The sequence below is a fragment of the Cryptomeria japonica genome, chromosome 11 (assembly GCF_030272615.1).
Source record: "Cryptomeria japonica chromosome 11, Sugi_1.0, whole genome shotgun sequence".
NCBI lineage: Eukaryota > Viridiplantae > Streptophyta > Pinopsida > Cupressales > Cupressaceae > Cryptomeria > Cryptomeria japonica.
In genome coordinates, this window is record NC_081415.1 from 196314048 (window position 1) to 196327515 (window position 13468).

Here is a 13468-nt window from a genome sequence, read left to right on the forward strand (position 1 = left end):
AAGGCATCAGGTGAGATCTCTTGCTTCTTTCTTTTCGGGGTGAAAGAACTAAGCCATGGAGGCAAAGTCATCTACTCACTTCCTGTAGCAGCTATAGGCAAAGGAGAAGCAGTTTCTGTTTGAATAACCGTGGTCACCCTGGGAGGAATATCTGTTTGAATAGCGACTATGTTTTGCTCAGTTACCAACGGACATGAAGATTGCCTCATGAATTCTTCAAAACCAGAAGTGGAAGTGTCAATTTCTGATAACTGAATGCAAATGGGAATATCTTCAGGAACTTTCAACACACTTTCTCGCTGTTGATCAGTAGAAGGCTCGTATGCCGAAATGGGAACTGCGTTCTGAGGAGACTCATCAATGAGCAAATCAGGAGGAGAAAGAGGCGTCTCAATGGAAACTGGAGGAATGACCTCGTGAGGCATGTCTAGAACTGGAGACTTAGGCGCATCATCAGATTGCTGCCCCTCTTCTGGATTATCCAGATCGACCACCTGAACATGGAACCGTGATTTCTCCTTCCCACGAGTAGTTGTCTCTTCAGGTGGAAGCACTACTGCACGACTAACTCGTAATTTGATCCTTGTGCTTGAAGATGAAGCACCCTCCTTATTATCAATTTGAATCTCAGACTTCCGTCCAAGAGGCCCTGTAGAATCATCTTCTTTACCAACCTTGATTTTGATAAGTCTAACAGCATTGTTTTTCAACCATGCGTTAGTGTTGGCCAAGATAGGCTGAAATCTGTCAAGAATGGAGACGCACTCTTTATGTGACCATTGGATCAAAGGAAGTGGAGCTTCCTCAACCCTCCATGAAGTGTATTCAGGATCAAGTATACGCCCGTCATCAATCATCCCTTGTGGGATATCTGCCAAGTTCAAGTCAACAATTTGCTCAACAGTGAGCCTGAAGTAATCCATCTTCAGAACTTCAGCTTCTGTGCGGAGATCTGCCCAGATGTCTTCAATGCGATGAACATGCACAAAGGATTTCTTGATCTTTTCCTTCATACCTCTATAATCAAAATCAGCTCTAGGTTTGAACCTCTTAAGCTTGATTTCCTGCAATTCAACCTCCACGGCCTTAGCCTTCACAGATGTGACAAGGGAGTATCGACCAATTTTCAATGGATTTGTGCTGGAGATCCCCATTCCAACCTTGTGTCTAGCAGACTGAAGAGTATGAACAGCCATAATCTGTCTTCCCAACTCCATAAGAATTATCCTATCGGTCGGGTATCTTGGAAGCATGTATGGTTGTCCATCATAGCACCCAATCCTCATGTAGGTGAAGGTGGGAAATTGCAGGAATAAACACCCATACTCAGATACCTTGACCCGTGCCTCATCTGATACTCGTTTATTTCTAAGATCCATGTCAAACTGACACATAAAATATCCAAAGAATGCGTCTTGGACTCTTCTGAAATGTAGTCTGCTAGGTTTCAAAGGCAGCTGGTCATAATATTCCCAAACTGGTATGAGCGAGCGATCACCCTTGGTAGAAAGACCTGGAAAGTGTCTAAGTGATGCTGCTAAATATACTAAATAAGAATTCATAAAGAAGGTCATAGTGGTAGGAACCGCTGCAAGTTGTTCGCACAAAGCATCGCTGATGATTTCACCCCATGAAATGTGATGCGACTGCCGTATGAACATGATGAATTGATACATCCATGGCTCAAAGACATTAGAGTGCTCAAGGCCTAACATTCTGCTGAGAAGAGTGATGGTGTCTCCTATCTCCCACTTGAAATCACAACGGTACAACTTTGCCCATCTTGAGAAGGAAGGACGTGGCTCATGAATCCACCTATTGATGTGGCGCTTGCAATCTTTTTCTCTTTTCACATAATACTCTGCTGCACTTTCTTTGGTGATTTCCATATAAACAGGTGCAGTAGGTATTTTGAAGACCTTCTCGATTGTATCCGCATCAAGACGAATTATGACTTCACCATCATCATTTTTTATGACTCTTGACTCTTTGTCAAAATGATGGGCGCATGCAAGAACAAATTCAGGTTCTAGGGCAGCCACTGGGAAAGAAGACGCATGATGGATATGGCTGTCCAACAGCCGCTGCAAGTTGTTATCCTGTGGATCTTCTACCCTGTGAATGAATTCTGCCATATCAACGTGCCCTATTTCTGTGTCCCTGATGCGATCCAATGGAGAAGATACCTGGGAAGGTGCAACCTCATTCTGGTATTTGTCATATTTGTATTTCATTTTCTTTGGAGTTGGCAATGCCGGCAAATCTGACATTGATTGCGAACCTGGAATGCTGTGATGAAGACTTAAAAGGGTTAAGGCCACATCATAATCAGCTGCAAATATCATTCTTTCTTTTTCAAATGGGTAAAACTTTGATCTCTGAATTTCACGGTTTTGTGAGAAGAAGAGGGAAGACATGTAGAAATGGGAAAATCTTGACTTTGACCAATTTCGGATCTTGGGGGAATTTTCGCAAGTATACAAGTTGGAAAGTACATACATGCAATCGGGATTTTAAAACCCGAATACAAGTATACTTGTAAATTCGAAAATGGAGAAACGGATGAAAAACGGGATTTTGACTTGCGGGAAATGATGGAAATGAGAAAGTACGGATATGGGGAACGCGAATGGATAGAAATGGGAATATCCGAGATAGTCATTTTCATGAAAATGGGAAGATCTTTTCAACATGTAATCCGGTTTTCAAAACCCGAATTTGCAAGAGAGGGGTATTTCACACTTTTCAAGCTTGGAAATTTAACCAAAAATGATTAAATTCCTTAACCGTAGGGGAAGAACAAGAATTTCCAGCGAACTTGTAATCGAGATTAAAAATCCCGAATACAAGCTAAGATGGAATTTTGAGAAGAATAATGCAATTTAACAATTGCATTTCAAAGGGAAGATTTCTTTCATGAAAACCATTTTTAAGGGATGAACAACACATGCGAAGAATGTAACAAATAACATGAAAATAATAAAAAGAAGAGAAGAAAGGAAGAACATACCTTGATTAGAAAATCAAAATGCTTCTCCAACAATGCAATACTTCTTGAGATGAAGAAGCAAAACTGGACTATTAAACCCTTATCACGTTTTTGTGAAAATGCCCCCAAAAATGGCAGCAATCTTAAACTTGGAGGAGCAAAATGCCAATGAAAGTGTTCATTTCAAGTTTGTTGAAGCAAAACGATCAAGGTATTTGCTGAAGCAATAACACCAAAGGTATTTGAAGAGGTAACAATGCCAAAGGTTTAAAACGCAGCCAAAGAGAATCACGTTTTTGCAAAAAACGTGGTATTCAATACACATTCAATGGATTATTAAATGTCTTGAAACCAATCCCATACTCCACGCCTTAGTAGAAAAGAGCAAAACAATTTAGGAGTGTGCAAATTGTTATAGATTTAACTCCTAAAAACGTGGCATTAATAAATAGCGTGGTTGCTGATTTAGGGTAAAAACCAGCGAATGTATCCTTCAAATGGCATGAGAGATGTCCAACAATGCATGAAGATAGGATGCAAACCCAAAACGCCTCCTTCATCCAACGATTCCTCCACAAATTTCGCCTTGAAAAGGTCTAAAATCGTTTTTCTCTTGCATTTCGGGTTTTGGAGAGCCAAAGGCAAGTTCGTTTTCTTCAAAAGGAAGCAAATCGGGTTTTGGATATAAAACAACAAGTTCGATTTTCACTTTTTCCCTCTTTCATGCTTAAAATCGGGTTTTAAAAGACAAATGACAAGTTTAAAATCTCACTTTTTCACTCATTAAGCCAAAATCGGGTTTTTTTGGACAAATGACAAGTTTAAAATTGTCAAAAATGAACTTTTATGTTAAAATCGGGTTTTAAAAGACAAACTGCAAGTTTAAAAATACTTGTAAGGGGGAAATAAAATCCCTACAACAAGTATTAAACACTTGCACACATGTAATGGGGATTTAAAATCCCTATTACATGTGAAAACCATTAAAGTAGGGGTTTTTTGAACAAACTGCAAGTTTACTTGCAGTTGAGCTAAAAAACCCCTATTTTAACTAAAAATGACCAAAAAACAACAAAAAGATAAAAACATTAAATGGGAAACTTAAAATAAATTACAAGTGACATATTTGAAATAAAAAATGCACATGTAAGTGATCAAAAATTCCCCTACAAAGACCACAACAATGAATATCATTAAAACTTGCAGTTTGAAGAAAATTCTCCACCTGCAGTCTGAGTTTTAAAACCCGAAATTGAAGGAAAGGCATAGCAAACGAACCCAGAATTGGACGAAATTTGAAACGTAGTTCGAGAATGGACTGAGGATTAAGCCAGTCAAAGGATTAGTCAAAATTCTGCCTCGGGAAGCGTGCCATAGAGTAATAATTTTTATTTTTTCATAAAAATTCCATCGTAGTGGTCCTTCATTTTTGGAAACAAAAATGAGGACAACAGTGGCAGCGGGATTCTTTTTTATAATCGTGATTTTTATAGTCTCCAATTTTTTTTACAATCGCAATTTGGGTGTTTTTGCCCACTGTTTATTGGGTTGTGTTGAAGGCTCGAGTTTTGCATTTCCATGACAAGGGTTTTCTGAATTCACATTTTTATGTTCCTTTTTTTTTGCGAATTCTGTGCGACTAAGGTTTTTTAATTATTTTTTCCGAAAAAAAATTTATTTGATGGTTTTTATATTTTTGGGATAAAACTATATTTTTTCGGGTTTTTAATAATTTGTCCTTAAAAATTATTTTGTGGGTTTTATAATTTTTATCCATAAAAAAATATTTGTTGAGTTTTATTAATTTTTTCCACAATTTTTTTTTTTTGGTTTTCTAAATTTTCTCCACAAAAAATCATGTGAGGGTTTTGCTTGATTTTTCCTCAAAAATTAGGGAGTGTTGATTTACCACGTGATGTTGGGTGTTTTGCCGTGTGATGTCTGATGTTTTACCATGTGATGTCTGGTGTTTTGCGGCATGATGTCTGAATTTTTACCGTGTGATGTTTGATGTTTTACCGCGTGATGTCTGGTGTTTTACCACATGATGTTTTGGGTCTTGCCACGCGATGTTTCAGGGTTTTGTTCGATTTTATCCTCAAAAATCGTTTTAGGGTTCTAGTTCTTGTTTAGGATTTTTACCATTTTTTTTCCACAAAAATGATGATTTGTAACTTTAGTTTTGGAGGGTTTGCTGATTTTTCCTCAAAATCGTGGTTTCACATTTTAGTTTGGTTACCCAACATTAGGTTGGATGGATTATGATATTCTTGATCATTCACACTTTGTAGATCCTGAGAGGGTCTCCACTGCAACAGAGTGTTCTTTCCATTTGTGATGAAAAGACCTGTAGTGTCTTCTATAGGGTAGTTAGTAGATAGAATGACCATTAAGGGAGGGTATTAGAATATTTAATTATTATTTAATTAGTATTTTAATGGTCATTAGAGTATTTTTTTGTTTTATTTAGTTTTCTATTTTTGGCTTGTATTTTTTAGAAGCGGTTGTTTCTTTTTTAGAAACATCACCATTTGTAATCGCCTATTTAAACGACTTTATAGTTGAATAAAATTATCTGATTATTTGAGCAATAATTTTTCAAAAGCAATGCCCATATGATGATGAGGCACTAACCCATGATTGTGTTCTTTCACAAAACCGCACAAGGATAGGATGAGGGAATTATCAACCGATAATCCACACCAAGACACACTTAGGAACTCCTATAATACCCACAAAAATTGGCAAAGATGGGGGAACAATGAGTATCTAACACCCCTCGACTAGAAGACCAACCATTGGTTTCTAGAACAAGGAGTAGGATGAGGGAACAATCACCTCCAATCCACTCAACGACAACCTTAAACGACACCTAAACACAAGTGAAAATCGTTGCAATAAGTTGCCTTATTGGGAGGTACTAACTCTCCACCAATTGGAATGATGACCTATTACTTTTAGACGACGATACACTCCCCTAAAGTAAAGAGGTGCAATAAAACTTGAGGTATGACATGTGTCGACAGAACTACAACATGGGAAGACTCCCAAGGCCAAGGGGAGAAATGGTTGAAAGACTCAACTAGACGACAAAATGTGGCACTAGAGGATACTATAGAGGACACTAGCATGAGAACTCATGTGTCTTGGTCTGGCATTGTAGTCCAATTTTAGCATTGGAGTCCTCGATGTTGTAGTCTTGTTCCAGCATTGGATTCTTGGTCAATGAGCAAACCTAAGCCATGGTTTGGTCCCTATGACATGCCAAACACTTACGACTACGATAGAAAATGGACTCTGAAATGAAGAAAACAATTAGGGAACTAGGAAGGTCCTTGACACCCAATCTTACCTCACACTAGCTGACAAAGGAGATCACTTTCAAGTTCTAGGGAGACTACAAGAGACTTTAATACAAGGCCAACAACACTTGGGGTGGAGGGGAAAGTTTCCAACATTTCCCAACCCTGCCAAGACCACTTGGAGAACCCTAAGGACCCCTTAATGAGGTGGTTCTCAACAACACACTATCCTAAACGTGGGATAAAACTAAACAAAAACCAAGTCCAAGATAAAACGTTTTCTATTACACAGATTCATTGTAAGCCTTAAACCAAATGTTCCCTTAGTTTATTTTAACCAACATTGCAATAAATTGAAAGATCACACAAATCAACATGTGTGTTCCAACTCCAATGCAGAAATATCTAAAGGCATCCATAGCACTAATATAATCTATCTGTAACGGAGGTCCAATACCATAATACATTTAAAAAAGAGGACTCAAATGTTGTTTAAATTACATTTTGCCACATTGCAATAAGGAATCAAATGAAAGAGAACTCTTTACCAAATAAATCACATTCCTAGAGCTCTTCCCAAGATCTTCGAACCCTAGCTGTGGTTTCCACACCACCCAACCTCGTGGAATACTTAGGTCCACTATTGTTGTGGTAGGAGATAGTCACTTGGGCCATATTCACACTCACACCAACACCCATACAAGGAGTATATACTCAACATGCACATCATACAAAATCACTCAATCCACATCACAAGATGGATCAAACACAATCCTCATTGGGCACAAACACCAATGGCTTTAAAGTTTTAAACAAGACACTCAAATTGGGCACAACCATCAACAGAGCAAACAAGATATCATCATTGGGTGCAATCACCAATGGCATAAACAATACACACTCAAGGGCACACACACAAGGCACTAGGATAAGATGTTAGAGAGGAGGCAAGGAGTGTCATTGCAAAGCTCAAAGGAGTGGCTAAGAGGAGTTGGGTATGATCAACTCACCTCGCAAGGAAATGAACCTACAAGTTCCAATACTCCTAGATCGGGCATGGCTTCTATGTACATATTGAGCTTGTGTTAGCTCTTCGACTATGCTATAGGAATCCTTATCTTGGTTGATTTATTTCCTCAATCTCATTAGTTATCACTTATTAATAAAACTCTTTAGTGAGATATCCTCGGGCCCCCTTTTTACTGGGAAAATGTTGGGAGCCACTCCACTACGACTCTCTAGTACCTTCATCTTAGGTTCATCATGATTCATCAAAGTCGAGTGTCGCATAAAAAACAAGGCACACAAACATGGCATAAAATTTTGCTCACAAAATTGAAAACAGGTTCTCAACACGAAACTTACAAAAATTCATGGGGGAAGTCAACTTTTTCCCCATTTCAAAGCATCCAAAAACACCATTGAAAATTCAAATTTTGCAATTCAATTGAGAAGGAAAAAACCAAAAATTGCATGCAAACTTTGTTAATGGAGCTTCAGGTTTTCCATTTTTTCGAAAATTCTAAATGACTAAATTTCAAAAAATGAAAGGTACCCTTTTGGTTCATACATGCCAACACTTGATTCTTGCAATGAAAAACAATTTTTGGGCATTTTGAAATTTTTTAGCATTATGAGGGTACAAAATGGCAATTTGGAGAGTTTTCAAATTAAAATTATATCTTCTTTAATTGCTCAAATTGAAAACCTTTGGGGAATTCACTCGCTTAAGGTGAGCATGACATCCAAATGGAGAAACATAAGAAAAATGAGAAGGAAATGAAGAATTACCTCAATTTTGGAAGCACACTCAAACAACTAAAAGCATGCAAGTTTACCAATTTGGAGAGAGGAAGATCACACACATGCAATTATAATCCTTTTCCTATCCCATTCCATCCTTCTCCCAATCCATTCCCATTGAAATCTACGGAAATTCCCCAAAATCCATTTTTTTCAAAAGAGGGTTTTGGAGCAGATTTCTTCACAAAATAATGAATTTTCCAGTAGTGGCTTCTCTTGCTTTTTTAACCCCTTTTTCCTATTTTTTGTTTTCTTATTTTCTTTATTTTCTTCTCTATTTCTCAGTTTTGCCATTTATCAAAATAAAACATTTAACATTCATACCATTGTAATCATTTAATCAAGGCGATTAAATCGAATATAAGCAGGCATTCCCAACTCAAGGAATTTCCTAAATTTAAATTACTTAACATTTATTTTTCCACTTTTTCCCAAAGGAAAAAACCTATTTTGCTAGACCATATAAGAAAATATTTTATATCCTAAATTTTTATTTACGAAAAATGAGGACATTAAATAGGCATTTACCACTAACTCGCATCATAGATGAACTCCAGAATTGCCTATTGGGATCCATGTTAACATGGGGTAAAAAATGACACATACCATACTTGAATCGAGTACAATCTGTGATAACCCTATCCATATGTAATGATATACAATGATAATAGAATACTCTCAGAATATAATCTCATATCTAAATTTAATATGTATATTTATTTTATTTGAAATTCAAACTAACCATGAAATATTATATTATATTCAGTGTGAGGGTATATGTGTTGTACGATATAATCTACTATAGAATATAAAATAATAATGATAATTATAATAATTGATATTTATCAGTAATTATGTTTACCAAATTCATTATAAATCACAGTTAATAATATTAATCAAATAATATCTAATTCATTATTAATATATGTGAAATGAATTATTAATATTAAGAAAGATGAAATGATATTACTATAATTATCATTTAATAATATTAAATTCATTATAAATAATATTCATGCAAAATAATCATTTAACTTGGTTGAGAATAAATTAATATGTAAATTAGTAATTTTTCAAAACCCCGATAAGATTATAAGCATCGGCTGAATATGGTTTATGTGAAGGCTTTTATAAGCATCGGCTGAAGATGAAAATCGTTTCAGGCAATTAATTAGTCAAACACTGATGAAAGGGTGCGAATAAATCAACGTATCTTCCAAATCAAACAGTGGCAGCCTTATACCGTCTACCTCCACAGATATATTATGTGGAGAGATTCGAATGAGTTGGCAAGAATCATATGGTGGAACCTCGGCGGAAATAATCGTGGGAAAAGAGAATACATAATAACAACAGCAGCAATCACCGTGGACTGGCATATTTAATCTGTATGTATTCTAACGTTTATTCTTGCTGGGTTTATCAGTAAGTTGGCATGAGACTATTATAAATGTTAAATAATACAGCTGCAAATATTAAGATTTAGAAATATTGAATACAACGACAACAGATATAAATTTAAGAATGAATTTGCAGTCATCTATGTATCTAACAACAATTACACCATATATATATTAACGAATGGATGAGCATGTATAAATTAAAAATAATAAGATTATGGGAATGAATGTACAGCTAATCAACACTCTCATGATAAAGGAATCTGAATGAATTCACCATTTATTAATGAATTAAGACAATATTTAAATTCAAATACATAGATAATTAATTGAGTAACACTCAATACAAGTAAGTCTAGTTGAACGAATGAACTTTCACCGAATACAATCAATATATAATGTATGGAAATAATCTAAACTTACAATAAATGAAGCCAAATTTTTACCAATAATTACATATTGAATTTAACATACAAGTATCAAGTCTTATAGCAAAATTCTGAATTCAATCCAAATCGTCAGCTGAATCCGTATTTCTCCAAATCCCCAAGGGAGATGGATGCTACTAGGGAGGGGCAGAGTAAATCCAGTCAAGAGGTGCCCTAAGGGTAAAAGACTCCTAAATCTGGGCTGTGTACCCTAAGGATGAGAGGACTGAGTCGAGTAATCTGGGACCTGAGAGAAAACTGGTGTTGAATGCCCTAGACGAGCAAGAGTGTCTTCTGGGAAAAGGGACGGAATAGTTAGCGATTGGGGTTGGTTCTCTAGAGTTGCTACAAGATAAGATTGAATTTGCTTTAATAAGGAGCATAACACATATATTATTTTGATAATGAATAGAGCATAAATAGGGGACATTACACAATCAAGGAATAACAAAAAGGGAGGTCCAATTTAATATCTCTGAAATAACCACCATTTGGGTATAACTCAGACCTGTGTAGCCAAGTGGAGAAATAAACCCGTACTTGTAACCACTCAATACACATATCAAATGTACCTGCTCCATATATAATAGCCGAAGAATAACATAATCACCCGATGGGGTACAACATTATATGATATATGGATCAACACTTATAAATGATATAAAATCATGATGATATATAATATTAATGTACATAACCATGAATTGAAACATTATGATACACCAAGCATATAAGCATCACACAGGCATACAAAATACCAATAACCAACATGTCAAGGAACCACATCTTGAAACATGCGGGTGGTCCAAACACACCATGTAGAGCAATAATAGAAGCCCCAACCAAAACTAACAAAGAAAATGGTGAAGCCAAAACACCAATCAACACCCAAGGCAACAAGCACAAGCACGACCTATGCATCCCCTGATATATAGTCGGAGAATGATGCTGAGATCCACACCTCAAGGTTGCGAAGGGGAAGGACATTACGTCGGGGTTTTAACATATCTTACATATTCTTAATTAGATTGAGTACATCAGAATTTGGAATCAAAAGTTTAAGGGAGTCAAAGGAACTTTATATGTCCTCCAAAATAGAGATATCTTATCACTTCCAATCATGAATTCTTACACAGCAATGGATAAACAGCTGTTCCTCAATATTGTCATAATACAAGCTCACATACAACATGACACAATCTCATAAAGGAATACAATATAGTTCCTGATATTGAAGCTCCAACACTCTGCTCATGTCTAACTTGATTCAGCATCTTTTTATTAAATGCCTTGGGTATTCTAAAGATTAAAATCATTTGGTGCTTGAGAAACCCTAAGATCCAGTCTTTTGTTACAGAAAAAATCAGAGCAAGAAAAAGTCAAAATGAACAAAAAATCACACTTTACAACCTTAAAAGGAATAAAGTGGTATAACATTGGAAAATTTTGGGAAAATTCTTGTCAAAATAGAATTCAACAAATTTTTTAAAATATCTGAATATTTAAATGAAAATTTTGGTCTGCAATATGAGATCTGATATTTTACCAGCCTTGTATTATAGTTAGCACACTGTTTGCTATCTGCTGTTTTAGTAACAAAAATGATTATAGAATTGCTAGAAGACGTCAGTTCCATTGAGTGGTCATGAGGAAATCTTATATTTCTACTTTTCATATAAGATGCATGGGCTCAATTATTCTTGCCTGTTCATAATGCAGACTTTAGAACACAAGAGTAGATGCACTTCACAATTTTTCTCTATGTTTGAAGTACTGTTGGCCTTGGATGTAAGGATATCCATTAGGAGCACCTAGCTTCTTCCTAGGATTGTTCAGGTAGGGGCTCCTATCCCAAACCATTCTTTTGAAGACTTCATTAGACCCTTCATTGGCGCACTCGTGGTAGTCAAGGATATTGCTGACCCTTATGTTTGCGACTCTGAAAATGAGTACAGATCTGTTCCACACAATCCTTTATCCTGGCTCTGTCACTGGTCTTTTTGGCAGGGATCGTTCCTTTTTGTAACTTTATCTCTTATAGAATAACTTTTTTGTATTTGTTGACTTGTGTTGGGTTTACTCATTAGAGTTCACCCTTGTTTGCTTTCTTGGTTGTATCGCTTCCTGTTGTTTCTTAGATCTAATTTTAACCTTTTTTATTTTGGATTTGAATTTCCTTTGAGAAATCTTGATTAAGCGTTTGTAACTTGTGGTCTTTTTGGCGAGTGATTGACCTAGTTTGGCCATACTTTTTGTTTTCACTTCATGTTTTAGTCCTTCAGTAGTCCATAAGTTGAGAATTTTCAGATTGCAAGGAAGAGTACAGTCAGGTGAAGTATTATGTGCATTACTTCAAGCTATAGGATCAATTCTGCCATCTGCGGTAGTAGAAACAATTTTTATCTTTGGTTGCTTTGCTCTCTAAGATTGCATCTTTAGTTGCTGTATATGAGTGAGTTGGTGAACTGGAAGGATCTTCAATGGTGCTTGAGACTCTATTGTGACATTATAAATTAATATGGAAAGCAATTTTAACTTCAGCAAGATAGTGGAGAAAATGTTTGTTACCTAGTTTTATGTGATGTGATTGAAGTCAGGCAATATTTCAACCCTATTTAGACAGCTGAACCAGGATAGCATGGTCTTGAAACTATGGCACACCCCCAAATGGACGGCATTGTTCTTTGGTTTTTTATTGATTAAGAAAGATATTTTTAAATGTGAAAATTTTTGTGAGGTGCCATATACATTCCTGTCCTCCTTAGGGTTTCTAATATCATTTATCATCCCTCAGTTTGTAGAGAGCAAATCATTATATAGTGTGCATGAAAATTTGACAGTTAGTTGTTTTGAATGTAAAAGCTTCTGGAAAAGATGTGTATAATTTGGTTACGTCAACGTTTCAGATCACACTTTGCGATCCATTATTAGGACAAGAGCAAAAGATAACCATATTGTAGAAATAGCACAATGCAATGTTCCAAGAGATGTCAAGGAGGACACACAGACCAATCCAAAACATTGTTGTAAACAAAATAGACAGTGCTTTCCAGAAGCATTAACTTTCAAAATTATTCTTTGTTAACACTTTGACGAATTGTGTATGTGAGCACATTTTTGTTGCTGGCTAAAACCAATGCTCAAATTTTCATAGAATTATTCAAGAATGTGTATCTATTTGTACATTTCAGCTACATGTTTTACATATTTGTGAAGTTTATCTGACTGATTTCTAGTATTTCAAGCGATCTTGAAGGAATATGTCCCTCACTTCTCTATTTGATTTCTGTGCTATTTGTAGCACCAGGTAAGAATTATATATGCATATATGGGACCGAAGGCAATGTTTTTGGAATTGGTCATGGAGGTTTATGATCTGATGAAGTTAAGATTAAGAATAAATTAAGCTGAATGGAATGTCTCTATGTTTTGTCTTTACTGATGCTCTATGCTATGGTTTTTTTGTGCAGTCAATGCAACGAGGAGATCCTGCATGGATTGGCTACTTATATGCAGCAGCAATCTTTCTTGGAGTGGTATTGGCAT

General features: G+C 36.0%; 1 protein-coding gene across 1 annotated transcript in view; it reads left to right on the forward strand.

Moving 5' to 3' along the window:
• LOC131044010 (ABC transporter C family member 2) overlaps positions 1–13468 on the forward strand; it is a 189717-nt gene that overhangs the window by 88027 nt on the left and 88222 nt on the right. Inside the window, exon 9 of the mRNA XM_057977274.2 lies at positions 13393–13458. Coding sequence (XP_057833257.2) covers positions 13393–13458 — 66 coding nt within the window. The remainder of the gene's footprint in view (positions 1–13392; positions 13459–13468) is intronic.